This window comes from Mytilinidion resinicola, assembly GCF_010093595.1.
Source record: "Mytilinidion resinicola strain CBS 304.34 unplaced genomic scaffold BDZ99scaffold_3, whole genome shotgun sequence".
NCBI classification, from domain to species: domain Eukaryota; kingdom Fungi; phylum Ascomycota; class Dothideomycetes; order Mytilinidiales; family Mytilinidiaceae; genus Mytilinidion; species Mytilinidion resinicola.
In genome coordinates, this window is record NW_022985439.1 from 292494 (window position 1) to 316268 (window position 23775).

Here is a 23775-nt window from a genome sequence, read left to right on the forward strand (position 1 = left end):
GATGATGTGGTCCCCGAAGCGGCTAAAGAAGATGAAGCTGTAGGTCCAGATGAGCTTGTGGTCGAGAGGACTCCTTGTCTCAAAGCCCCGCACTCTCCAGGCTCCGAGACGACATCTCCTACCATGCCCTTGAGGAACCAATCGTTCGAGGAAGGATGGAAAGACAAGTCAAGACAAGTATTATTCGCTGCACAATTAGATACGCACGTGTCAAAGTCCACGCCTCGGTAAGTCGCAATATCGCCGTTGACATGGTTGATATCGCATTCTACAGTAAAAGTAACACCGTTGTTGGTGAGGGTCGTTTGGTTCTGGTAGCCGCAACAGTATCCAGATGGAGTCGGGCTTGCGGACAAGGTTGATGTTGAGGCTGTCGGACTTCCTCCGGACAAAAGACCGTCACAAGTTCCGGATTCCGTGGATGCAGTTCCTACTGAGCTCTTCAAGTAGCAGGTCCCTCCGCCGGTATACCGACATCAACACAGGACGAGTTTCCTGAGCACCTAGTCAGGCAGTCGTTGAAGGTACCACCGAAGAACGGGCCATCAAGAAGACCACCAAAGTGGGTGGTATCGACTGAAATAGTAAAGTTTTTGCCGCCAATAGTCGCTGTAGTTCTATTCGCATATCCGCCGCAGGACGGCTGAGTGGTTGGAGATGAAGAAGACGATGTTGCTGACGTTGAGGTTGAGGCTGTCGGGCTTCCTCCGGACAAGAGGCCGTCGCAGGTTCCTGATTCCGTGGACGCTGTTCCGACTGAACTCTTCAAGGAACATATCCCTGAATCAGTGTAGCTGGTATAGCTAACGTCAACGCAAGACGAGTTCCCGGCACAGGCTGTCAGGCAACCACCAAAAGTCCCACCATATATGGGGTCCCCAAGGTTGCCACCGAAATGCGTGATGCCGACTTGGACGGTGAAGCTCTTGCCGCCTATTATCGCCGTAATTCCATTCGCATATCCAACGCAAGTTGGTGAAGCACTTGGAGAGGGGGAAGAGGATGTTGTTGTCGTTGAAGTTGAGAAGGTAGGGCTTCGTCCTGATAAGAGGCCGTCACATGTTCCTATCTCCGCGTTTGCATTACCAACAGAACTTTTCAAGTAACAAACCCCTGTGTCAGTGTAGCGAGTGTAGCTAACGTCAACGCAAGAGGAATTCCCCGCGCAGGCCGTGAGACAATCGACAAAGGTTCCCCCGTAGATGGGATCTCCCAAGTTGCCACCAAAATGCGTAACGCCGACTTATATGGTAAAGGTTTGGCCACTTATGACTGTCGTAGTCCCGTTTGCGTATCCGCCGCAAGTGGGTGGAGCGCTTGGAGAAGGAGACGACGTTGAAGATGAAGTCGAAGATGACGGTGCCGGGACTGGTAAGAGACCGTCACAGCTTCCTGCCTCAGCATAGGCATCGCCCACGGAACTCTTCAAGTAGCAAGTCCCACCGCTTGTGTAGGTGACATCAACACAACTGGAATTCTCCGCACAAGCCGTTAGACAATCGCTGAAAGTACCACCAAAGAAGGGACCTGCCAGATTACCACCAAAATGCGTAATACCCAATTGAACCAAAAACGATTTCCCGCCCATAGTAGCGGTAGATCCGTTTGCATAGCCGTAGCAATCCGTCATGCTTGGAGAAGGTACCGGGGAAGAGGTAGTCGTGGAACTTGACGTCGTAGGCACTGGCAATATCCCATCACAGGTAACAGCTTCGGCATAAGCGTTTCCTACCGAGCTCTTGAGATAACAAGTTCCTCCTCTTGTGTAAGATACGTCTACACAGCTAGAGTTTCCCGCACAGGTGTTGAGGCAGTCGATAAAAGTCAAACCGAAAAGTGGGTCTCCGAGATTTCCATCAAAGTGCGTAGTTCCTAAACTTATGAGGAAGGCTTTACCACCTATAGTAGCTGTAGACCCATTTGCATACCCATAACAATCCGTCATACTTGGAGACGGAAACGGGGAGGTTGTCGTTGAACTCGATGCCATTAGGATCGGCAAGAGGCCATCGCAAGTACCCGCTTCAGCAAAGGCGGTCCCTACCGAGCCTTTCAAGTAACACGTGTCTCCAATGGTGTATGATACATCTACACAGCTCGAGTTCGATGCGCAAATGGCCAAGCAATCGCTGAAAGCAAGATTGAAAATCGGGTCTCCCAGATTTCCGCCGAAGTGCGAGATTCCTGTTTGGATGAAGAATTGCTTCCCTCCAATGGTCGCCGTAGATCCATTCACGTAACCGCCGCAAGCCTGGATGCTTGGGGATGGGAAGGAACTCGATGTTGCCATTGTTGAGGTTGGACTGCTGGGAAGGAGGCCATCACAGCTACCTGGATCCGAGACTGCGTTTCCCACGGAGCTTTTCATATAACAGGTCCCACCTGAAGTGTACGTAATGTCTACGCAGCTAGAATTACCCGTACAAGCTGCTAGGCAGTCGCTAAATGCCAGATTGAAGATGGGGTCACCTAGGTTCCCTCCGAAGTGACTGATTCCGGACTGGATTAAAAATGACTTCCCGCTGATAACCGCAATATAGCCATTCACATAACCATAGCATGAAGATGGGGACGGCGACGCTGTAGCTGAAGGAGATACGGTTGAAGTGCTGGAAGGCAAAGATTGGGGGTACAGTCCATCACAGGTTCCAGCCTCGTACACCCGACTACCGACCGAGCTCTTCGAATAGCAAGTTCCTCCGCTGGTATACGAGGCATCAACACAGAGAGAGTTTGTGGCGCAACGCGCTAGACAGCTAGTGAAGTTGAGATTGTAAACTGGTCCCTCGAGATTTCCACCATTATAAGTGAGATCTGACTCGACGAAGAATAGTATGCCGGCTACTGTGGCTGTGGAGGCGTTTGCATAGCCATAGCAAGGAGACGAAAGGGAAGCTATAGCTGACGACGATATAGTCGAAGATATGCTATTGGTTGATGAGGAGCTTGATGCAATTGAAGTCACTAAGGCATCGCAAGTCCCGGTCTAGTACGCTGGATTGGTTCCAGCGACGCCCTGGTTCAAAAAGCAGGTACCTCCACTGGTATATGCAGTATCTGTGCACCCCTGAGTGGTCGCACAGGTTGTCATGCATTGCGTGAAATTGAGATTGTAGAGAGGTCCAGCGAGCATGTTATTTGAATTGACGGTATAAGTTTGAACCAGGAAGGTCACTCCGTTGATGGTAGCTGTCGTACCATTTGCGTATCCATAACAACCCGCGGACGCGGATGGAGATGGTGAAGCGAGGGTCGATGAACCAGGCGTCGGGGAACTAGAAATGGTCGTCGACGTTATTACAGGCCTCACGGACACCAGGGCGTCACAAATCCCGGCCTCATATGCCGGATTTGTCCCTGCAACTCCCTGTTTTAGATAGCAAGTGCCGCCACTGGTATACGAGAGATCTGTACATGTCGAGTTCGACGCGCAGGCCGTGATGCATTGCGTGAAATTTAGATTGAAGAGTGGGTCTCTAAGGTTGTTATTGGCATTCCTGGTATTTGAATTGATAATGAATGTGACGCCGCTGACTGTGGTTGTTGCAGAGTCCGTGTATCCATAACAAGAAGCGGATGGCGATGGCGATAGCGATGGCGATAGCGATGAAGCGATCAACAGTGGCGATGACAGTGAGCTGGATGATATTGAATTTGAAGTGGACGAGCTGGACAATGATAGCGATGAAGATACTAAGAGAGAAGGCGAAAGTGAGGTGGATGTTAGCAAGTTTGAACTAGACGAGCTTAGTGATATTGAGCTTGAAGAGGACGAGCTGGATGTTGTCAAGCTTGAAGAGGGCGAGCTGGATGCTGTCGAGCTTGACAAGGGCGAGCTAGATGCTATCGAGCTTGAAGTAGATGACGACCGCGATGACGATGGAGAGGCCGAGAGCGAAGACGAAATTGAGCTGGTTGTCGACAAACCTGAGCTTGAAGCGGACGAGCTACATGAGATTGCACTCCCAATAACTAAAGCATCGCATGTACCGCTTTCTGAGCTTTTGGTTCCTACACTCTGTTTGAGATAACAGGTCCCGTCGCTGAATATGAAAGTTAGTAAATATCCGCAGATTTAATGATTCCGCCCATACCTTGTATATGCAAGATCGACACAAGCCGCGTTAGCTGTACAATTGCTGGCAGCTGGTGAAAAGTGATGAGAACTCTTATATATTGCTATGTAGGAGGATGGGTATATATAGGCGTAGAGGCGCCAAGCCAGCTAAGAGAAGGAACCCTGTTGAGCTGAAAGGTGACGCATGCAAGCTGAGGAATGGCGCTAAGGATGCGCTAGTACAGTAGCGTATGGACGGCTGCCAATTGCCCAGACAGTCCAGAAAAGAGCCTCTGAATATGGGGTTGGCCAGATTATTATTTGACTTCGTAACGCCATATTCAATATAAAAAGTCACCCCGTTGACTGTGGTTGTTGTACCTCTCGAGTAGCCATAACAAGTTGGCCGGGCTGTAGACGTCGATGACGATATCGCCGAAATAGTAGAAGAGCTAGAGCTCGTTGAAGGTGCTGATGTTGCAGACGGGGACGAGGATGGAGATACTGAGGCAACGGCATTAGAGCTGGATCCTCCCAGAAGAAGCGTCAAAACGCCGATGAGTACGCCACCCAATCCAATAGTGGAAGGACTCGGAGGATTCGAGTATAGATTGCAGGTTGAAGTCGTAGCATTATAAACTGCCGATTGACATGCGTTGTTACCAAAGCCCGCACAGACGCCCAGGCACACTTGAAGCGATAAAACTGCTGAGACGCTTGAAAGAAGAGTTCCCGGGGTGGCGGTATTGCACAGAACGGTGTAATTCTGGCCATTGCTCACGTACGTCGTGCCATTGGAGGCTGGGCAAGTGAGGACAGTAGCTGTAGGAGATGTTGATGAAATTGTGCTGGAAGATATTGATGAAACTATACTGGGAGATGTCGTAGAAGATGCATGGGAGCTTGCAGATCCGCTGGCACTTCCGCTCGAGCCCAGAAGGGAACTCAAGACTCCAGTCAGGACGTTACCCACTCCAGATAATAAAGAAGTTGACGTTCCCGATACTGAGCGTCTCAGTGTACAGAGTTGGCTCGTCGCGTTATATGAGGCAGTACCACATCCACCACTCGAATCTGAGAAGCTTGAGCAGTAATTGACGCATGTTGCCAAGTCTGCACAGCTATTGACGGTGCTAACGACAGTTTCTCCAGAACTATCCGTGCCGCATAGAACGGTGTATTGTTGACCATTACTCGTGTACGTTGTGCCGTTGGCGCTCGGGCACACTAATGCGGTTGCTGAGGGAGACGGTGACGCGGACGCAACTGAGGGGCTGGAGCTGCTTCCACTTGAGCCTCCTAAAAGACCGCTCAAGACCCCGGTCAATAGATCAGCTGTGCCGCCTACCAGACCCGTTCCAGAGCTTACTGCAGCTCTCAGTGTACAAGTTAGAGTTGTCGAGTCGAATGTGGACGAGGCGCATTGGCCGTTCGCGTAGCCGGCGCAATAGTTCAGGCATGTTGTAAGGTCTGCACAGCTATTGACAGTACCTAGAACAGTCCCTCCAGTGTTCGTGCTACACAAGACCGTGTACGTTCGTCCATAACTGGTGTACGTTGTTCCATTAGCAGACGGACAACTCAGAGCAGTCGACGATGGCGATGTTGACAAGCTCGTGCTAGAGAGAACAGTGCTACTTGAAGGTTGTGAAGAAGTTGAGGCTCCCGCAGAACTTGAGGTCGCCACTGAAGCTCTCGATGAACCAGAGATCCCTGCGGAACTCGTAGAAAAGGTGGAACTAGAGGCTACCGATGCGCTTGAGGTCGCAATAGAGGACACCAGTGAGTTAATGACCACTGTGGAGCTTTGAGTCGACGTAGCACTTATAGGCAATGCCGAACTGGAAGTCGTCAATGTACTTAAGGTCGTCGTTGAGGCTGTAGACGACGAAAAGCCTCCAAATCCTCCGAAGCTGAAGCTGGGAAATGAAAAACTTGCAAAGCTGAATGTGAAGATAGAGCTAGAGACCACTGAAGTGCTTGTAGAGACCGAACTAATGATCGTAACCGAAATCGAGGATACGCTCGACGTTGTTGTGGCAAAAGCGACGCTCGACGTGGATGTTGCAACGGTGGTCGTGGATGAGGAAGACCGAGACGAGGAAAGCACTGTAGCAGAGCTCGTAACAGCCGGCGAGCTCGTCGTTAGCGCTGTCGATGAAGACGTAGCCACTGAAGGGGCCGGCGTCCGTACGGCATCCCAAACCGTAGGATTATAAGTACCAATATTGGCGAGTGACTTGACATAGCACTCGGCAGGCCCCTGAGAGTGGAGTGGGATGTATCCGACATCTTGGCAGTTGCTTAGAGAATTGCAGTAGCCAATGCAGGCGTCGAACGAGCCAGAGTAAGGCGAATAAAGGGGCCCGGCAATATTCGCGTCATACCTATCAAGGTAACGGGTGATAAGGTAGTAATATGTTCCTATCTGAACGATATGGCCATCATTTGCTGGACAGCTGATAGTAGTTGAGGGTGAAGCTACAACAACAACGGTGGTTGAAGGCGTTTGGGTGGTGGTCGTTGCCACCAGTACCGCTGATGATAAGGACGAGGATGATGATGATACAACTCTTGTATAGCGCACAGCACCGTGGACCGTAGCGACGTACGAGCCCGAATTGATCGCGCTTTTAGGGTAACATAGTGGAGGAATCCCAGTATTATAGCTGACGGCCACACAATTGGAGAGGGACGCGCAGTAATCAATACAAGAGTCCATAGTAGCGTATCCGTAGTAGGGGCCGCCAATGTTCGAATCATAGCGATCGTATGAACAGGCGATGAGGTATGATTACGATCCGGAAGTGTATATAGTGCCAGAGGCCCCGGGGTAGGTAATGGCACGTTCTGCCAATTGTCGCTCCGTCAAGATTTCTGGCACTGCTAATCCTTTACCCGCCAATGCAGGCACTGCTGCCGGTGCTCCATAAACGAGCGATATGAAGTGTAAGTGTACCAAAAGGATTGCGAAGCGCCTTTGCCAGCCGCTTCTGGCAGGGCTCACCATACTCACCTGGCTGGGCTCTGCCCAGAAAATACCGTCACGGATAACTCAAATAGCCGGTCGAAATAGGCAAATGAATAGTAGACCAGGGAACGAATGAGTGAAGAAGTCGACAGCAAGACGCGTCTTAGATGACTTTTCCAGAATTACGACTTGATCTCTCAATCCCGGAGGTACGTGGCGCGTCCATATTTTCGCGGTCTAGATGGAATGAAGATCTTTTAAGGCATATCTCCGCATGAGAATGCACCAACGGCCAGGTTGTGGTACATGAGGATCGCTTATATGGCAATTGAACGCGGCTGTCATGATTGAAAGATATACCTTTGTACTCAAAATGTTTGCAGACCCATGAACGCATATCAGAGAATCCAAATACTTTAAATCCAGGCGAAGCAGAATAAATATAAACCTACATAGCCTATATGTTGTGTGACGCCCACATGGTCGTGCTTGACGTGATGAAAATGCATAAACTTACGAAGGGAGGGTTAGTGGCGATTTTGCATCAAAGCAGCAGCATAGTCACCCGTGTCAGCTTGTCTAGACCTGGATGAGCTATTGCTTGGTGAAAAGCTGTTGATTTTGCAGTAATTCAAATGCTCCCGTCCCCACCGATCGCCCTTCTTTTCCTTGGGTTCTGCCGATGAAGCCGTTGTAAGGATCGGGCCTCTAACGTCTTCAGCAAGGGGGTTCTCTACATTCTTGATTTCAATTTCGTGCTGTCAACTCGCTTGCCCTCGTCAGCTTGCTCACGAACTGTGAGATCTGGAAACTTTGAGGGCATAATACGCCGAGGCGTGCTGCCGGGGACGACATTGTACTTGGAAAAGTCCGCAACGCCAGTTTTGCGGAGAAAATCCTCATCCAGCTCAAGGCAGCCGTTAACCGTTGACGGAGGCGCCCGCAACATGGCAAGGATCGCATCCGAGTATATAGTCGGTTTCCTTAGATCCCTCAGATTCTCCTGCTCCACATTCTCCGTGGCGGCGGACTGAATAGCGACTGCAGGCCAGATGCTAGTGATTGCCATATCAGTCTTGCCTTCCCGTTCGAAATCCACAGCCAGCCCCTTCGTAAGGACACTCATGCCAACCTTCCCCATCGCGTATGCCGTCTTTCCGCGGAAGAACCTCGAATAGATAGGAGGGCTGACGACGATTATCCGGCCCTTCCAGCCATTGCTCTTGAAATGCGGCAATGCAGCCTGAACAGTCCCGTATAGGCCCTCGATATTCACCCGCTGCATCAGCTGGAACCGCTTCATGGGTGTGTTCTCCACGCTCGCCCACCAAATCGCGCCGGAGTTGTAGATGAGAACGTCCAGACGGCCATAGATCTCGATTGTCCGTGCAACCAAGCTTTCCACGCTGGCAAAATCGCGTGTGTCTACCGCGACAGCTGTGGCGTCGCCTCCAGCTTCACGAATTTCGCGCTCGACCGTGCTGATTGTAGACTGAGGGGAATTGGGGTCCGGTGGGAATGGAGTCGTTTTGGAGGCGTCAGAGGTACTTTTCGCCGCGACAACCACTACGCGTCGAAGCGTTGTCAGCCGAGTATATAGGCGCAATGGAATGATATTCTCCGTGGTTAACAGACCTGCATAGCCGTTCTTCGCCAAATCAATGACAACCTGTCTCCCAATGCCTCTCGACGCCCCGACAATGAGTGCGACCTGTTTTACGGAAGCCATTGAGTCTTCTCTCCCTCGATGGGGCAAAACACAAGGGATAAACTGGGGATGCCTTTCGGGAACGATATGTTATGCGTGGTGGCAGAGACTCCAATATAAGACAGATGTCGTCGAAGCTTGCATCATCATCGCAGTGCACCCGCAATTCACGACAAAAGCTGATCTGACATGTGTGCCTCGGTCGTTCGAAGCTCACAATGTCGTTGGCTGGATCAGGACGTCAACATGTCAATATTGAAGGGAGAAGAGGGGGATTACTGATCGGACGTTGCGGTCTTGAAGCTGCCTCGAACTGAACCTCGGCCGGATCCATTCTTGGCAAGACGGCATCTAAGACACTTCTCCAACTCCCCTTTCGAAAATTTAGTCAACATACCCGTGGACTTTTAAGCCATTTTCGTTATCCAGAGAGGCTGGGATCTACCGAATCATATCGACCATGGGTGGAAAGATTGAGTGCTATCTTGACGTTGGTATGTTCATCCCATGAACTAAGCACCGTGCCGCAAATAGCTGATGTGGCCAAAGTCTCTCCATACTCTTATTATGCCCTGCTTTATTTAGAGAAGAACAGAGAGGTATTAAAGTCTCATGATGTGGATATTGAGTAGGTGTTTCTTATTCTCGTGCATTTGAGATATTCCGCGTTTCTTTCATTCATCGTCGTCACATGATACAAACCTGTTTCTCCGAACGTCTCTACTCGCAACGATTTCCCTCCTTAGATCGTATAGTTACTTATCTCGGTGGCTACCAAGCATGTCAAGTGTTCTGTTTATCTGCTTTCACATTTCCACGTTCGCGACGCATCTTCTTCTAAACAAATCCCAAATCATCACGTGATCACGCGTTTCAAACCCTTCATCCTTCTTCATGCTATAGCTGCAATACAGCCCAACTAACCTAATAGTAGAATCATTCCTGTCTTCCTCGGCGGCATTAACGTAGGGAGTGGGAACAAACCCCCTTGGACCCTCCCCGCCAAAGCAAAATACAGCACCTACGATTCCGAGCGTGCAAAGAAGTACTTCGGCGTGCCCGGTATCAAAACGCCTTCCTTCTTCCCAATCCTATCTCTCCCAGTACGTCATGCATGATGAGCCATTGAACTCCTACTTTAGCATGTATTCGCCCACTGACATCCTCCAGCCCCAACGTGCCCTAACATACATCCGCGCCCACCATGCTTCCCTCCTGATCCCCGCCTTCCTAACCCTCTTCTCTGCCATGTGGATCGACGGCCACGATATCAGCAAGCCAGATCTGCTAGCCCAGGCCTTGAGCGTCCATTTCTCCCCCAACGAGACTAAAGCGATCCTCGAAGGCGCGAGCCAGCAACAGTACAAACAAGAGCTTTCAGCCAAGACGCAGGAGGCTCTGGACCGCGGCGCATTTGGGTGTCCGTGGTTTTGGGTCACGAACGCGGCTGGGGTGGGGGAGCCGTTTTTCGGAAGCGACAGGTCAGTTCGCACCTTTTCAACGTCCATGTTGAGCTACGTGCTACAGAACGGGGTAGTAGTTCTAATGCTGATGTGATGTGAAGGTTCCACTTCATGTGGGAGTTCCTCGGCCTGCCGTGGAAGGCTGTGGAGCTGCTGCCTTCGGGGCAGGCGAAGGCCAAGATTTAGGTGTGGGAGGGAGGAGGGAGGCGGGAGGGTGCATGCAGGGAGGCGGGATGGCGTGCAGGATGCTGTGTGGGGACTCCGTTGGGGGAGAGAAAGAAGGACATCCTTGTAAATTATCTACTCTTCTGCCAATCCAGATCACCTGCAACGGCTGATCGTTTGTTCCGTCGTCAGAGCCACGTTATCCGCCCTCGAGTGAGCATCTTGTCCATCTTGCGAGCCGGGCCGAAAAGCTTAGACAGAAGCTGGGGGTCGAAACACGTCGCACGGGGCCGACCCAACATTTCTGCGGTTCCTGTTCCTCCCGTGAGAGGTTAGTTGTACCAGGTCACTGCAGAGGTCTTCGCGGTTCCAACAGTCGTCCTGCCATTGCAGATCTGTCGTGGCACTGACGCCGAAGCGAAGCAAACAAGCTCCCGCTGTCGGTACGCGGATGAGACTCCGCCACACGGTGGAGCGGGCTGCAGAACTGAGAACAAAGAAAAACGGGACTTAGTCCCAGGATGAAGCTTGTATGCCATGTGCTGTCACCCGGCATGCAGTGACTTGCATATGCATTGTCGTTGCTTTGAGGAGAAGGTTTATCACCCCAGTCCCTGCGTGTTAGAAGTTTATCTTGCAAAGCGTGAAGTCCTATGGGGTGGATCGGGCAAGCTGTGAATGCTAGTGTTGTTCTTGATTTGAAAGTGAATGGTCCCTTCGTCGAGTGTTACACGGCTGTGGATAGGGTCTTGCTGAAGACCCACAGTTGAGGACCTTGGTGAACGAAAGTCTTGCCAGCGCAGGACTCATGCCATTAGCTAGGCACTTACCTCACCACGCTAGGCGTGAAAAAAGCTGCACACTCATCAAGTGTTCTGTCTCGCATGTACACCTGTCTACCACTGTCCGGGGTGCTTCAACGAGCTTCCACAAAGTCCAAGGCCAAGGGGGTTCTATCTCGTTCAGATTCCTGAAGGTGCATTGAAGCGCCCCAGGCAGTGGCAGACAAGTGTATGCATGAGACAGCTTGCTGTAGAGCTAGAGTGCCACCTTTTCCATGCCCCGCGTGCTCACATGCTAGTTGCTTCTCCAATTCTGCAATAACGCCGATTAGATAGTGTAACCTATTTGTCACTATATAGCACTAGATGGCATAAGGCTGACACCATCAGCAGGGCAGATCTGGACTCCAACTTCCATACGCTTGTCTTTCGACGCTCCGCCATCTCGATCTGCCTACGCCTCTTGAGCATCCGGCAGTGGCTCCACGCTTGCGGCAGACGGCCGAAGGGGGCTACGTTGGACAGAGCCAGGAGAAGCGAGAGATAGCGCAAGAGGTCCGCACGACGAACGGTTGCGCACTCGCTCTAGGCCGGGAGAAGCTACCAGTTATGCACGTAGCCGACACCGATGTCTAAGGACATTAGCTCATCTCGTGAGTGGCCTTTGGAGTGTGTTGCGTAGAGAATGATTTTGGCAGTGGGTGCTTGACGATGTTATGTTTGCGTTGGAGGCAGATGACAGATAATGAGAACTGCCAGCACGTTGAGCTATTTTTTTTCTTGTTTTGACACTGTCCATAAAAGCTCAGCGAGATCAGATAGCAAGTCTGGAGCTTCCAGCCCAGGCTGTCAATGGCGAGAGATACCTTTCGCACTGGCCAGCTGGCCCACACACCCCGGAGGTACCAGAGGACTGGGACTCGATGAATAAAGTTCACAGAGAGCGGGTGGAAGGGGAGATGGGGAACCTTCTGCCGTGAGCGAGGCTGGGCCATGGCTCTTCAAACGCAGTTTTGATAACACGGGTCAATGACCCTAGCAGGAAGGGTGGTGCAGTCGAGATCTGATTTTATAAAAGCCTAGGTGAGGATGAAGAGAATACACGCTGTTGATGCTCCACACCGAGTTTGTTAGCTGAGATTCGTCCACTCGTTACTCCAATCCTTTTGCGGGAAATTGCGGTATCTAGGCATTCGAGAGGATTTTGACGCCTATCGCACCTATCACGGCATCGAAATAGGATGTTTGTGTCTTATCTAGATCAGTAACATCAACGTCAGCCGGCCATTGCAAGCTTTGTCTCTCCACGGTAAATCTTGGCCCACGAAAGATCCACGAGGTGCTGGCAAATTGACAAGTTTTATCAGATACCGTGGCGCGCTTTTGTGCGATCCAAGACTTGTATAGAAAGCTGAAGCTCTTTTGCAGCAGTGTATCGTCGGGTGCAAATTGTATTGCGGCCTCTGAATCTGCCCAAGCCTGGACTGCTTCATCAGTTGCTCGGAACCCGTAACCAGCAGGATTTGCACGCGGCAGCTATCCTGACAGCTGCAGCTGTCAGACCGTGCTGTTGGGCCGTTGCCAGAGTTTCGGATTGATGCTGCGGAGCGGTCAAGGTGGTCTCGACGAATCGTAGCATCCAGCATCAGCGATACTGTAAACAAGCTGCAAGATCCCCTCAGACAGCTCATAGCTTGCCTTCGACCTCCCTGCATCTGACTACACCGTCTACGATACTCCAGCCGACAAGCGGTCAACTGCGCTGGATGGGCCAATAACGATTGCGAAGCTAGTCAGAGCCAGCGGTAAAGCGACTTCGCACTGTCGGAAGCCATCTCTGCCTAAGTCGGTCTTGATCACGGTACCTTCGCTCGCGGGTCTTGTTCAAAGTCTCAGTCGTCCCTCGGTCTCTTGTCTTACAGCGGAAGCCTCCGTTCGTTTGCATTCTCGTCAACACAATGCCTTGTCATAATTGCTCAGATCCTCTTGCGTCACTTCTAAATGCGAACCATGTTGTGAGTACTTCCACTGGAAGTTGAGATGTCGACGAACTTGAACTGACACCAGACTGTGCTAGTGGAACAACATACCTGCTATGCATCATGATGTCTATCACCACCCAGCCCGATCGAGCTATCACGGACAAGATTTAGATGTATTCACAGCCTCAAATGATGACGTTCAATCGACCAGCGCAACCTTGCAGAGTGAACAATATCATCAGTATCCAGCAACGGGCCTACCTTCCGTCGAACCAACCAAGCCCTTATGGAATCAGACTCCTATTTGTTGCCCTATCAAGACAGAGGGCTCGACAGAGGGCTCGACAGAGGACTACTTTGACGGCCGAACTCATGTTGTCGATTGGGACACCTCCAACTTCTTCGACAGACCATTCGATCCGACCATTGCAGCCCGAGACTTTCTTTGCATACCTTTCGCCTCAAATTCAAACCGTGATATGCAAGGACTCTCCTCCGCTGCCAGCGCTTGGAACTTCCCCAGTTCACTCAGCGAGCAGTCTGACTGTGGTCGGTCATTCAGTTCTATCGGCAGCATCGATCAGCCTTCACCGAACAGCACATATCTCAGCGACAGCACATACACCAACACAAACATGTGCATTAGAGGCAGACACGATATAACGCATTCGCCAGACCCCCGATTCTCTTTGGGAGCTCAATCCCTCAATCACACGGAGTCCTCGCCGCAGCACGAGCTCGGAACACCCGCAGACCAATCGGGAAACAATGGCGAGATGTCGTACCACTCAAACTTTGGAGACTTGAAACACTGGCAAACTACTCCGGATGGGTTCCAGATACCAGTCACCGGTCGGACATCATGGCCGCCAGATGATTGGGATTTGAATGCGTGGGGCCATCCGCAGGCAGCTTCTAGCCAGGCCATCCGTTTGTGGAATGGTAACGGCATATCGCCAACTGTCTATCGGTCTCAGAGCAATCAGAGGAATGATGCATTACCACTGGGACCATCCGAACAGAACAGCCACTCATCATGTGCGGACTCAGCTCAGGAGGAGCTTGAAAACATCAACCTTCCGAACTCACGTCGAAAGAGAGAAGACTACTTCCTGGTGACCTCCAAGCGAAAAGGGATGACTTACAAGCAAATCCGTGAGAAAGGGGGACTTCAAGCTGCAGAATCCACGCTGAGGGGAAGGTTCAGGGCGCTGACGAAAGATAGGAGAGACAGGGTGCGGAAGCCAGTATGGACGGACAAAGATGTGAGTGTATCGAAAGATGAAAATTTAAAGATTCAGTTGCTAATGATGCGGCCGCAGATTCAACTTCTTCATCTCGCCGTTCAGCGGGAGATTGAGGGCCTGGAAGTCGGTGGCTTCGCGAGAGGAGCAAGCCTCCATGCCCTCGAATCGAAAGTGTCCTGGAAGAAGGTGGCTGACTGCATCATGGCGAACGGCGGGTCGTACCGCTTCGGCAACGCAACGTGCAAGAAAAAGTGGAAGGAATTGATGCACTAGGTAGGCTTGGGCTGTGTTTGAGTGAATTGGCAGTATTGGGTAATTCTGTACAGTGGTACGATAGTCATTGCGAGCGCTGGATTAATGGGCATACAAGGGGGTTCGATTTGTGCAGCGTTCACTGGTACTCGTTGCATCACACAGTCTAGATAGACACACTAGGTAGCAAGCAAGGCATTGAATGCCTTCCAATGAGATAATATGGACAATCGTGAAAGTTTGTAGGAGCTTGACGTCTGAACAAACTTGGGATCTTCACCAAGCCCCCACCATCCCTCCACGCGGGGCATGGAAAAGGTGGCACTCTAATTCTAGAACAAGCTGTCTTGTGTACGCCTGTCTGCCACTGCTTGGGTTGCCCCAATGCAATTTTAGAAACCTGAACAAGATAGAAGCTCTTCAGCTTGGGCTATGTGGAAGCTTGTTGAAGCACTTCTAGCACTGGCAGACAGGTGTACGCCCGGGCAGAGTGCTTGATGAGTGTGCCACTTCTTTCACGCCCAGCGGCACACCAAGCATCTCCGTCGCTCATCACGTCACTGCCAACAACCTCAGTTGCTCGCCCAAACTCCCCAAAATGCTGCTCGGCCTCTCAGAACCGCTCCCACATCTTGTGAACACAAAATTCAACGTCGCAAAGGCCGCCCAGCACCTGCTCTTCTCCTCTACCGAGCTTGCCGTCGTCCGTACGACAACGGACGTGCCGGTGAGCAAGCTGCTCCCTTTGCCGCGCCAGGTCTATCCCTGTGTTAACCTCCTCAAAGTTTCAGCTGCGGTATTGCCCAGCTCTCGCCAAAAAACCTACAGCCTCGGAGGATGACGCGCCTCGCGAGAAGAAAGACCCGTTCGACAACCCCTCCCCCGATCTCTGGATAGCCGATATACCTGCCGCCAATCCAACGCACCTCCTTGTTCTAAACAAATTCCCCGTGATCGTGAATCACTTCATACTCGCTACGAAAGAGAACAAGCCGCAGACGCATATGCTGGAAGAGGGCGATCTTGACGCGACATATGCTTGTCTGAAGGCATGGGAGCAGGAGCATTCAGTCCAGAAATCGCAGGGATTATTTGCGTTCTTCAACTCGGGAGAGCATAGTGGAGCGAGCCAACCGCACCGACATCTCCAGTTCCTCCCCGTCGAGAGCATGAGGAATGGTGAGGCGTCGGCGGGATGGGACCCTCTCATCGACATAATTGCGTCAAGCCCAGATTCGTCGCAAACGAGTGAGCAAGTCGCTAAACGTGGTGTAACAATGCACTAATAAGACTACAAAAGGTAGCGATTCCTTTTGGCAACATCCAAAACTACCCTTCGCCCATTTCGTTTCCTCAATACCTCCTACCCCTACAACCTCTCAGCTCTTCCAAACCTATAAAGCCCTCTACAATGCCGCAGCGACATCTGTACAAGACTACAAGCAAGCTTACCCGTGGATTGATCTCACGCTACATGCGACTGAGGACGGTTCGCTTCCCATTAGCTACAATCTGGCCATGACAACGACGGCGATGGCCATATTACCTCGAAGGAACGAAGGTAGCATGCTGCGAAAAGATGACGGGTCAGAAATCGGCTTTGTCGCTTTGAATGGGACGGCGCTTGCCGGTACTCTCATGGTCAAGTATCAGGAAGAATGGGATATGCTGAAGTCGCGGCCGGAGAAGCTAGACCAGGTCTTGGAAGCTATTGGGTTGTCGCATAATCCTAGCATCTGAATCTATGGACACGGCCCGAAGCTATAATCGCAATTACTGATCATGATGATACCATGAGCGGTAGGTTGTAGACCTGATCTGCCTCCTTAGACGAAACCAAAGAAACTTCGTTCACCTAAAACAACATCAGGTTACAACGCCTAATTTTCATGGGAACATTCTTGAACGGAAACGATTCGATGGATGTCTTATGATGGCTCAAGACAATGCAACCCTAGTTCGAGCGTCGCTAAGCCTCGAAATCGGTCACGTGGATACTCCGATTCGGGTCACGGTGGGTCGAATGTAAGATGAATGAGCTTGGGCGTCTTAGCTTGTTGCATAAGGCTCCTATCATCTCCTTATTCTCCGATCTCTCAAATTATTTATGAGTGGCACGTTGATATCGGAATTGCCTTCAGACTCTGGTACAATTTCTTGGCGTCTCATCCAACCTTACGTTAGGTCAAATCCGCACCGAAACCGTTAAATCTTAGAGGACTCATGGACTTGTACAAATTCTTTCCTTGAGTCCGTATAGTCTATTTCCTTTCCTGCTAGGGTCGTGAGCCTGTAGGATTCTCTGCTCTGGCGACTTTCGCATTCCTGCGGTACTTCTCTAAATTTGAGGCTACGACCTTTCTGAGCAGCATTAAACACATGCAAAAATATTAGATCATACAGCGTGTAGAACACAGCGCCAATTCCATACATCAACTTTGCGCTTATCTTTATCTATATATATCGCTTCTTGTTCACGCCGCATGCACGCTCAGCCCCATCCTGAAACCCGGGCACTCAACCTAGCCGCCCCCAAATACCTTAACGCCATGACGTTTCAAACTTTCCCTTGCCGCAACCAAGCCCCGCAGAGCGACTAAAGAACGAGGCGGCGAGCATCATCCCTACAAAACAAATGGATGTGAGTAGTCCATCGCGAGGCGCCTAGGCAGCAGTAGGCAGTAAAAGCTTAGCACAACTTGTAGAACTGAACTATCGTGCCACAAGGAAGGTGGAGCGGAGTTTGGGCGAGGATGGAGGATTGGGAGATAAAGATGGCTGTGCCGTCTTGTGCGGTAGTGGTATATCTGGCGTGTCTCTTCTCTTGAAACTTGTCTTATATTCCATTCTTCAACATCTCAGCATCCTCGCCTAAATCTTGCTCTTCCTTCTCACCTCTTCTCAAGTTAGCTCATGCGTGAAGCACTTCTTGAGCTTCTGCATCCGTACAATATAATCTAGCTCTCCTCATCGCTCTCCTGCAACATCAACCTCATCACTCCTCTACAATAGCGACCTCATCACTCTCCAACGACAAGCATACCCACACCCGTACCAGCCAACTCTAGCACCAACCGCCACTATGATCATTGCAATCATTCTCCGCGCTGTTCAGGTACACCCTCTCCATACTCCACACAGCTGTTCACATAGTTGACTATCACCAGTTCATCTTCGCAGTCGTCGTCCTCGGCCTCTCCGTTGCCCTGGTCAAAGACCAAGATATCGGCAGCTCCCCAGCCACAATCAACTACAACGCCTTCTGCGGCGGCTTCGGCATGCTCGTCGCCATCCTCGGCATCTCCGCCATCTGGGTCGAAGCTCTAGGTGGCCTCGTCATGGCCGCCGTCGACGGACTCGCAAGTATCTTTTTCCTCGCCGGAGCCCTGGTACGTATTCTTTCCGCTTCACAGCTTCACAGCTTCAGCTTCATCATACATCTACATACACCAGCTTTGCCGCTATCCGAGGCACCCTAACTACTAGCCCGCTAACGCTATCTCAGGCCGTCGTCATCACCCTCCGCGGCATCTCCTGCACCGCCAAAACCGACTCCAACTGGAACAAGATGCTCGACAGCGCGCTGCTGAACGGCGGCTGTGTGCATGTTAGAGGTGCGGGCACTCTCTGCGGCGCGGATTTTGGGCAGGCGAGCCAGCGCTGCAAGAAGAATGAGGCGGATGCCGCGTTTGAGTTTATGAGCTTTGCATTGTGTGCGGGTTGTGCGGTGCTGAGTGTCTTGGCGATGAAGCGGGGGAGTGGGACGAAGGGTGCGCTGGTTTAGAGAAGTTGGTATTACTGCTGGAGGGACTCTGGTATATCATTAAGAATTTGCAAAGAGGCCGGATTAGGCGGGTTTGATGGCGATTTGGGATATTTCAGATGAAGTTGGTTAGGGTTGGAAAGGGGGAGGTTTAGATATCTCTTGCTCCGAGAAGGGGAGGTTTTTTTTAGGAGGCGCTGGGTTCTCCAAGCGTGGCTTTCCCGCGATAAATGCTCCTGGGCAAATGATATCACACGAGGCGTGTCTCAGCAGAGTAGGGTGGGGGATCATAGATCCGAATTATTAGTTCTAATGACTTGAAGGGATTTTGTGTGCACCGGTTTGACGATGTGTGAGGTGCTCCAACAAACTTTCAGAAATACAACCAAGAGATAAATTCATCAGCTTGGATGATCGGTGGAGTAGCTAGGCCACCTCAGACAGTCGCAGAGGCGTACTACTTGCATGCAAAGACTGGATCCGTGCAGCATCACTCCAGACTCATATCAGTATATCACGGAACCACAAGCAAGACAGAAGGTGTATGCAGATCTATTCACTTTTAAACTCCGCCAATGAATGCGAGTCAAACATCCCAGCTCCGTCTCACAGCTCACCCATCTCAACAACCTCGCCACGATAGTGTCCAGCAACCAGGAACGCTAATTCGAGAGCTTGCTTCTCATTAAGTCGAGGATCACAGTACGTTGTGTAGTTCAGACTCAGGTCCTCCTCGTTCAGGCCTTCACTCCCACCTACACATTCCGTGACCGCATCGCCCGTCAGCTCTAGATGCATGCCCCCGAGGAAGGAACCGTGCTGTTGGTGGATCTTCAGCGCGGAGGAGAGCTCAGAGAAGATGCTGCTGAAGTGGCGGGTTTTGATGCCGGTGGGGGTGCTGCGGGTGTTGCTGGGAGAAAGTTAGCTTATATCCGATCATAGTGACCATGATATAATTTAGAAGGAAAGGAAAAGCCACGGACCCATGCATGGGATCACACTGCCAAACAACCACATGCCCGCTTGCCTTCACCGCCTCAATATGCGGCCCAAGCATGCTCTCCACCTTATCTTCCCCGTACCGCGTAATAAGCGTGATCTTCCCCACCTCCTTCCGCGGATTCACGATATCGAGCAGCTGAACCAGCTCCTCATTCTTCATAGACGGGCCCACCTTGATACCGATCGGGTTCTCCAGCCCACGGAAGTACTCCACATGCGCGCCGTCTATCTGCCGCGTCCGGTCGCCTATCCACAGGAAGTGGGCGGAGGTATTGTACCAGCCTTTCCTATCCGCCGACGTGATCGCAGAGTCGTAGTTCGCTGGATGCCGTAAACGTCGCGTAAGACACTGCTCGTACTCCAGCACCAAGCCCTCGTGGCTCGTGTACAGATCGACCGTCTGAAGCTGTCCCGCCGTATCTGCGCCAACGGTGCGCATGAAGCGGAGAGAATCTGAGATGCTCGCCACGATGCGCTGGTACTTCGACTGCAGCGATTTGTCGCGGACGTGTCCGAGGCCCCAGTCCATCGGGTTATGCAAATCCGCAACGCCGCTTGAGAGCTGCGCGCGCGTATAGTTGAGCGTCGTCGCGGAGTGGAAGTACGCACTGACGAGTCTCTCCGGGTTCGGGGTGCGGTCAGCGATGTCGAAGCCGTTCAAGATGTCGCCGCGGAAGCTGGGCATTTGCACGCCATCGATGGTTTCCATGGGGCTGGACCGTGGTTTGGCGTATTGGCCGGCCATTCGGGCTATGCGGACGACGGGCTTGTTGGCGCCCCAGATGAGGACTAAACTCATCTGGAGGAGGAGCTTGATCTTGGAATCGATGGGGTCGTCAGAGCAGTAGGAGAATAGTTCGGCGCAGTCGCCACCTTGGAGAAGGAAGGCTCTCCCCAGAGCAGCATCGCGGAGACTCTTTTTGAGTTTGATGATTTCAGTTGGTGTGACGATTGGGGGGAGGTTTTCAAGTTTCGTCAGGGCGGCTGTAAGTGCGGATGCTGAATCATATGTGACATCTTGCTTTATTGGCTTCGTTCTCCAGGCTATTGATCGAGTTAGATAGGTTCTTGGTGTGGTCTTGGATGAGAGAACGGAGTTCCTCACATGACGGTGTCCACTCAGTTTTTGAAGGAGCTGAGATGCCAGCCCCATCATACGCCATTGCTAACTGTTTTATGAAAGCAGCAAAAATAACGAATGATCGATGAATGTCAGATCGCGTCAGGGGCTTGCAGGTGATCCTTAAATACTCGTTAGACTCTACTCTGACGTTCGCCAAAGAAAATTGTCTTTCGTCTTGCACACCTTGAGAAATATAGAGTAGAAAGACAAAGAAATCGGACATCAGACAACGCAAAGGACAAGTACTTGATGTCTACCAATTGAGAGAATAGCACTTACCCAGTCCTACAAGGTCCTTAATGAGAAGGGCAGATTCAATGTTCCAATGAGTCACCTCAATTCTTAAATAGATGAAAAGACTCCCAAAATAACAGATATGAATACAGTAAACCCCACGGATTATCTCAACGGTATTCGCACCCTTATTGCAGTTTTCAAAGCGAGTCGCAGTGACGACCACGTTGATGTAAAACTCCAAAGCATCCCAGCCACAAAAACACAATTATCTGGGGAACCGCCCCACTGTGAATATTGCGCCAATCACCTCTGCCGCTCCCACACCTCCCATTCCACCTCCAAATCACCCTCAACCTCCCCCCGGCCCCCGGCCACCAGACCCCATTATCCTCCTTCCTCACAACCCCCCCAATTCCCCAAAATGGCCGAGCCCCAACCCCCCGACGTCCACGAAGGCGCTTCCACCCCACCCCCACCGACCGGCACGGCCGAAGACCGCAAAGCCGCAGCCGCGCTCTCTTCTCTAGACACGCACGATGACGACGGCAGCAGCCCGAAGGCGAACACCGATGCCGCGGCGCTGGGGGAGGCGATGAAGAATCTGGGTGTGGGCGAGAAGGCGGAGACGGTGAAGAAGGTGGAGGAGGCGCCGAAGAAGGCGGTTAAGGTGGATGCGGTGGATGTGGGATTGTTGGTGAGTTAAACCCGTATGGAGAAGGATGAGGAGGATGGTGGAGATGGGGAAGAGAGGGCATATGCTAATGTGTGGTGTTCACAGGTTGAGCAATTGGAGTTGAGCAGGGCGAAGGCGACGGAGCTGCTGAAGGCGCATGAGGGGGATGCGGTGAAGGCGATGACGGCGTTTGTGACGGCGTCTGCATAGTCGATGGAACGAGCCGGGGATGGAATACATATTGTAGAATTGTTCAGCATTGCGATGGCGTTTGGCATTGGAAAAAATTAGATGAGGCACCTCTGAAGGCTGCATGAGGGTGGAACTAGGACGCCTCAGCTCATGCCTGATTTGCGTGTCCAGATACTTGATATCGAAATGCGATGTCCAGATGTAGCTTGACGGACCTCTAACATTAGCAAGAGTGAAATCCATACACCTTATCTTAGGTCTGAACCCTATCTGAAGTATCGAAGGTGCGGCTTTAGATGTACTCAGGGCTTGCTATCTGACATGAATATCTATTTGAACATATTATATACGTGAATATAACGCACTTCATGTCGAATGTTGCTATCAGAGACTTCAAGTCCCAGGTCTAATATGCACCCCATAAGTCTAATCCCCAAATCCACCCCTCATCCTCTACAACAGCATCCTCGCAGCCCACATTGCCAACCCTATAATCATAGCCTCCACACCTCCTGATCCTCCGACCCTTCCACCCGCACCTCCTTGCGAGTTTGTACTCGTAGCGCTCACACCTCCATACCCCGTCTGCGTCTGCGTCTGCGTCCCAAACCCGTACCCAGCCACCGAGCTCGCCGCGGCCTGCGGAACCTCTGTGACAATCACCCACGGCATCCATGTCGTAAACGGCGCCGCGCTCACACTCGGGTTGCTGTCCGCACTATACAATGGCAGAGCTGTCGCGCGCGTCGGCTGGGGCTTATTATCCGCCTCTTGGGGATCCAAGACAGCATCGATAACGTGCATGACGCCATTTGCAATAAGTAGATCCTGTGTGAGAATGCGGGCGGAGTTGACGAAGAGCGAATTTGAGGAGAAAGAAATGGTGAGGGATTCGCCGGCGAGGGTGGTCAGAGTGGTGCTGTTGCCGTCGGTGAAGTTGGTGCTGTACCAGGGACCGAGGGGCGAGGCGACAATGTGGTATTTCAGGAGCGTTGACAGGGCCGTTGGATCCTTAGCTAAGTTCGAAATAGCGTTGTTGATGGTATTTAGGGCCGCGTTGTTCGGCGCAAAAATGGTCAGATCGGAGGTTTCGTTGAGTAGAGCGGCAACGGCCGTGACGCTCTTGTTCGGTGAGTAGTAGGTCGCCCCCAGGAACGACGTGAGCTGGAACGGCTCTGCGGCAGTGGAGAAGAGCTCAGCGGTGTCCGGGAAGCGGGTTGGGGGGGTGACGAGGGAGCTGATGATATGGATGAGACCGCCGGCGAACTTAATATCGGTCTCAACGGCAGGCGAACGCGACGATTGTCCCGAGACCCAAATCATCTCTTTCTCATTCTGCATCACGCCGCCAAGGCGCTGCCCTGCGGTCACATTGCTCATAGTAGCATTGTTGAGCCAGGTCGGGAAGTACTGGAAGGTTGGCTTCAGGTCATCGGAACCTATGGAGCCTGGAATAACGTGGTAGTCGAGGATGTTCTGGATGGCGACCACATCATTGTGGTCGAAAGCAGGGCCGACGACTGGGTAATATATCGTCTTTGCGAAGGCATCGTTGTTGGGCGCGAGGATGGTAATGGGGGACGAGGAAGGCTGCTTTTCGAGGAGGGCAAGCAGCTCGGGATACGAGTTCTCGAGGACGTTTTTAAAGGTGGAGAGATTTGCGGTCTTATTAAGGGTGTCACTGAAGGACGGGAGATCCGCGGCTAGGGTGCATGATGTGAAGACCAGCGAGAGACTGAAGGTGAGGAAACGACTGGATAACATAATGTGATTATGTTGTGGATACGCGCATCACCGAAGAAAAAACGAGCGTGGTGTTGAGGGCGGCGAGGTCCCAAAAACACGACGAGGCACACGCTTTACCTTATGAAAGGACTTGTGGCGTTGTCGCAAATGTTTATTGGCAAGATAAGGCAGCCCGGCATCTAGATTGGGAAACACGCCGTATGGAACCATGGAAAGGGGTGAGCTAGCTAAGACTTGGGAAGGTCCAGGCACAGGGCTGAAGGAAAGCTGCATGGTCCTACCGGCTTGAGCATCGTGAGTTGCTATTCTGTATTACAATCTGTGGATGTGCGGATGCAGGATAGAACATAATTATGTGCACAATATCAACATATGGTGTCGATCGGTCATGATGGAGACGGCAAAGGGTTGA

The 23775-nt window shown here is 51.6% G+C and overlaps 11 protein-coding genes across 11 annotated transcripts; 6 read left to right on the plus strand and 5 right to left on the minus strand.

The window, feature by feature from the left end:
- Window positions 1-1111: 1111 nt before the first annotated feature.
- On the minus strand, window positions 1112-1556 carry BDZ99DRAFT_458604 (uncharacterized protein; the record flags this gene model as incomplete). Its single annotated transcript, XM_033718951.1, has 1 exon — window positions 1112-1556. A coding segment is annotated over one exon (309 nt), but the record flags the coding sequence as incomplete, so codon positions are not given.
- A 1296-nt stretch (window positions 1557-2852) lies between these two features.
- BDZ99DRAFT_180651 (uncharacterized protein) lies at window positions 2853-3787 on the minus strand. Its single transcript, XM_033713050.1, has 2 exons — window positions 3536-3787; window positions 2853-3476 (listed from the first exon to the last, which is right to left on the minus strand). Exons 1-2 carry the CDS (start codon window positions 3562-3564, stop codon window positions 2987-2989), a joined length of 519 nt encoding a protein of 172 aa, XP_033581563.1. The 5' UTR covers window positions 3565-3787; the 3' UTR covers window positions 2853-2986.
- A 921-nt stretch (window positions 3788-4708) lies between these two features.
- BDZ99DRAFT_472009 (uncharacterized protein) lies at window positions 4709-6276 on the plus strand (the record flags this gene model as incomplete). Its single annotated transcript, XM_033721761.1, has 5 exons — window positions 4709-4838; window positions 4913-5147; window positions 5553-5588; window positions 5643-5839; window positions 5879-6276. The coding sequence occupies 5 exons, from the start codon at window positions 4709-4711 to the stop codon at window positions 6274-6276; spliced, it is 996 nt and encodes a 331-aa protein (XP_033581564.1).
- A 1119-nt stretch (window positions 6277-7395) lies between these two features.
- BDZ99DRAFT_458605 (putative Hydroxysteroid dehydrogenase-like protein 2) lies at window positions 7396-9025 on the minus strand. The gene is made up of 2 exons (XM_033718952.1): window positions 8664-9025; window positions 7396-8594 (listed from the first exon to the last, which is right to left on the minus strand). The coding sequence occupies exons 1-2, from the start codon at window positions 8755-8757 to the stop codon at window positions 7762-7764; spliced, it is 927 nt and encodes a 308-aa protein (XP_033581565.1). The 5' UTR covers window positions 8758-9025; the 3' UTR covers window positions 7396-7761.
- A 77-nt stretch (window positions 9026-9102) lies between these two features.
- BDZ99DRAFT_458606 (glutathione S-transferase kappa 1) lies at window positions 9103-10403 on the plus strand. Its single transcript, XM_033718953.1, has 5 exons — window positions 9103-9230; window positions 9286-9364; window positions 9671-9839; window positions 9907-10217; window positions 10301-10403. The coding sequence occupies exons 1-5, from the start codon at window positions 9197-9199 to the stop codon at window positions 10383-10385; spliced, it is 678 nt and encodes a 225-aa protein (XP_033581566.1). The 5' UTR covers window positions 9103-9196; the 3' UTR covers window positions 10386-10403.
- A 2701-nt stretch (window positions 10404-13104) lies between these two features.
- BDZ99DRAFT_494552 (uncharacterized protein) lies at window positions 13105-14794 on the plus strand (the record flags this gene model as incomplete). Its single annotated transcript, XM_033723320.1, has 3 exons — window positions 13105-13161; window positions 13224-14393; window positions 14451-14794. The coding sequence occupies 3 exons, from the start codon at window positions 13105-13107 to the stop codon at window positions 14646-14648; spliced, it is 1425 nt and encodes a 474-aa protein (XP_033581567.1). The 3' UTR covers window positions 14649-14794.
- A 408-nt stretch (window positions 14795-15202) lies between these two features.
- Window positions 15203-16628, plus strand: BDZ99DRAFT_458608 (putative bis-tetraphosphatase). Its single transcript, XM_033718954.1, has 4 exons — window positions 15203-15354; window positions 15413-15875; window positions 15928-16427; window positions 16498-16628. Exons 1-3 carry the CDS (start codon window positions 15226-15228, stop codon window positions 16365-16367), a joined length of 1032 nt encoding a protein of 343 aa, XP_033581568.1. The 5' UTR covers window positions 15203-15225; the 3' UTR covers window positions 16368-16427; window positions 16498-16628.
- A 1081-nt stretch (window positions 16629-17709) lies between these two features.
- Window positions 17710-18411, plus strand: BDZ99DRAFT_472014 (uncharacterized protein; the record flags this gene model as incomplete). The annotated part of the gene is made up of 3 exons (XM_033721762.1): window positions 17710-17742; window positions 17795-18016; window positions 18133-18411. 3 exons carry the CDS (start codon window positions 17710-17712, stop codon window positions 18409-18411), a joined length of 534 nt encoding a protein of 177 aa, XP_033581569.1.
- Window positions 18412-18750: 339 nt separating this feature from the next.
- BDZ99DRAFT_458610 (phospho-2-dehydro-3-deoxyheptonate aldolase-like protein) lies at window positions 18751-20970 on the minus strand. The gene is made up of 4 exons (XM_033718955.1): window positions 20795-20970; window positions 20498-20634; window positions 19374-20436; window positions 18751-19300 (listed from the first exon to the last, which is right to left on the minus strand). The coding sequence occupies exons 2-4, from the start codon at window positions 20553-20555 to the stop codon at window positions 18997-18999; spliced, it is 1425 nt and encodes a 474-aa protein (XP_033581570.1). The 5' UTR covers window positions 20556-20634; window positions 20795-20970; the 3' UTR covers window positions 18751-18996.
- Window positions 20971-21082: 112 nt separating this feature from the next.
- BDZ99DRAFT_458611 (uncharacterized protein) lies at window positions 21083-21955 on the plus strand. Its single transcript, XM_033718956.1, has 2 exons — window positions 21083-21446; window positions 21531-21955. Exons 1-2 carry the CDS (start codon window positions 21174-21176, stop codon window positions 21633-21635), a joined length of 378 nt encoding a protein of 125 aa, XP_033581571.1. The 5' UTR covers window positions 21083-21173; the 3' UTR covers window positions 21636-21955.
- A 427-nt stretch (window positions 21956-22382) lies between these two features.
- On the minus strand, window positions 22383-23318 carry BDZ99DRAFT_339570 (FAS1 domain-containing protein; the record flags this gene model as incomplete). Its single annotated transcript, XM_033714349.1, has 1 exon — window positions 22383-23318. A coding segment is annotated over one exon (936 nt), but the record flags the coding sequence as incomplete, so codon positions are not given.
- Between the last annotated feature and the right edge of the window lie 457 nt (window positions 23319-23775).

Excerpts from the sequence above, each read along its gene's own strand:
- BDZ99DRAFT_180651 (XM_033713050.1), bottom strand. The coding sequence starts at position 3,564 with ATGGATACACGGACTCTGCAACAACCACA. Across the intron at positions 3,477-3,535 it reads CGGACTCTGCAACAACCACA|AGACCCACTCTTCAATCTAA; the intron begins GTCAGCGGCGTC and ends TAACAACCTTAG.
- BDZ99DRAFT_458605 (XM_033718952.1), bottom strand. The coding sequence starts at position 8,757 with ATGGCTTCCGTAAAACAGGTCGCACTCATTGTCGGGGCGTCGAGAGGC. Across the intron at positions 8,595-8,663 it reads GGCGAAGAACGGCTATGCAG|TGGTTGTCGCGGCGAAAAGT; the intron begins GTCTGTTAACCA and ends TTCGACGCGTAG.
- BDZ99DRAFT_458611 (XM_033718956.1), top strand. The coding sequence starts at position 21,174 with ATGGCCGAGCCCCAACCCCCCGACGTCCACGAAGGCGCTTCCACCCCA. Across the intron at positions 21,447-21,530 it reads CGGTGGATGTGGGATTGTTG|GTTGAGCAATTGGAGTTGAG; the intron begins GTGAGTTAAACC and ends TGGTGTTCACAG.
- BDZ99DRAFT_458606 (XM_033718953.1), top strand. The coding sequence starts at position 9,197 with ATGGGTGGAAAGATTGAGTGCTATCTTGACGTTG. Across the intron at positions 9,231-9,285 it reads TGAGTGCTATCTTGACGTTG|TCTCTCCATACTCTTATTAT; the intron begins GTATGTTCATCC and ends ATGTGGCCAAAG. Across the intron at positions 9,365-9,670 it reads TCTCATGATGTGGATATTGA|AATCATTCCTGTCTTCCTCG; the intron begins GTAGGTGTTTCT and ends ACCTAATAGTAG.
- BDZ99DRAFT_458610 (XM_033718955.1), bottom strand. The coding sequence starts at position 20,555 with ATGGCGTATGATGGGGCTGGCATCTCAGCTCCTTCAAAAACTGAGTGG. Across the intron at positions 20,437-20,497 it reads AACTGAGTGGACACCGTCAT|CCTGGAGAACGAAGCCAATA; the intron begins GTGAGGAACTCC and ends CTCGATCAATAG. Across the intron at positions 19,301-19,373 it reads CAGTGTGATCCCATGCATGG|CAACACCCGCAGCACCCCCA; the intron begins GTCCGTGGCTTT and ends ACTTTCTCCCAG.
- BDZ99DRAFT_458608 (XM_033718954.1), top strand. The coding sequence starts at position 15,226 with ATGCTGCTCGGCCTCTCAGAACCGCTCCCACATCTTGTGAACACAAAA. Across the intron at positions 15,355-15,412 it reads GTACGACAACGGACGTGCCG|TTTCAGCTGCGGTATTGCCC; the intron begins GTGAGCAAGCTG and ends ACCTCCTCAAAG. Across the intron at positions 15,876-15,927 it reads CCCAGATTCGTCGCAAACGA|GTAGCGATTCCTTTTGGCAA; the intron begins GTGAGCAAGTCG and ends AGACTACAAAAG.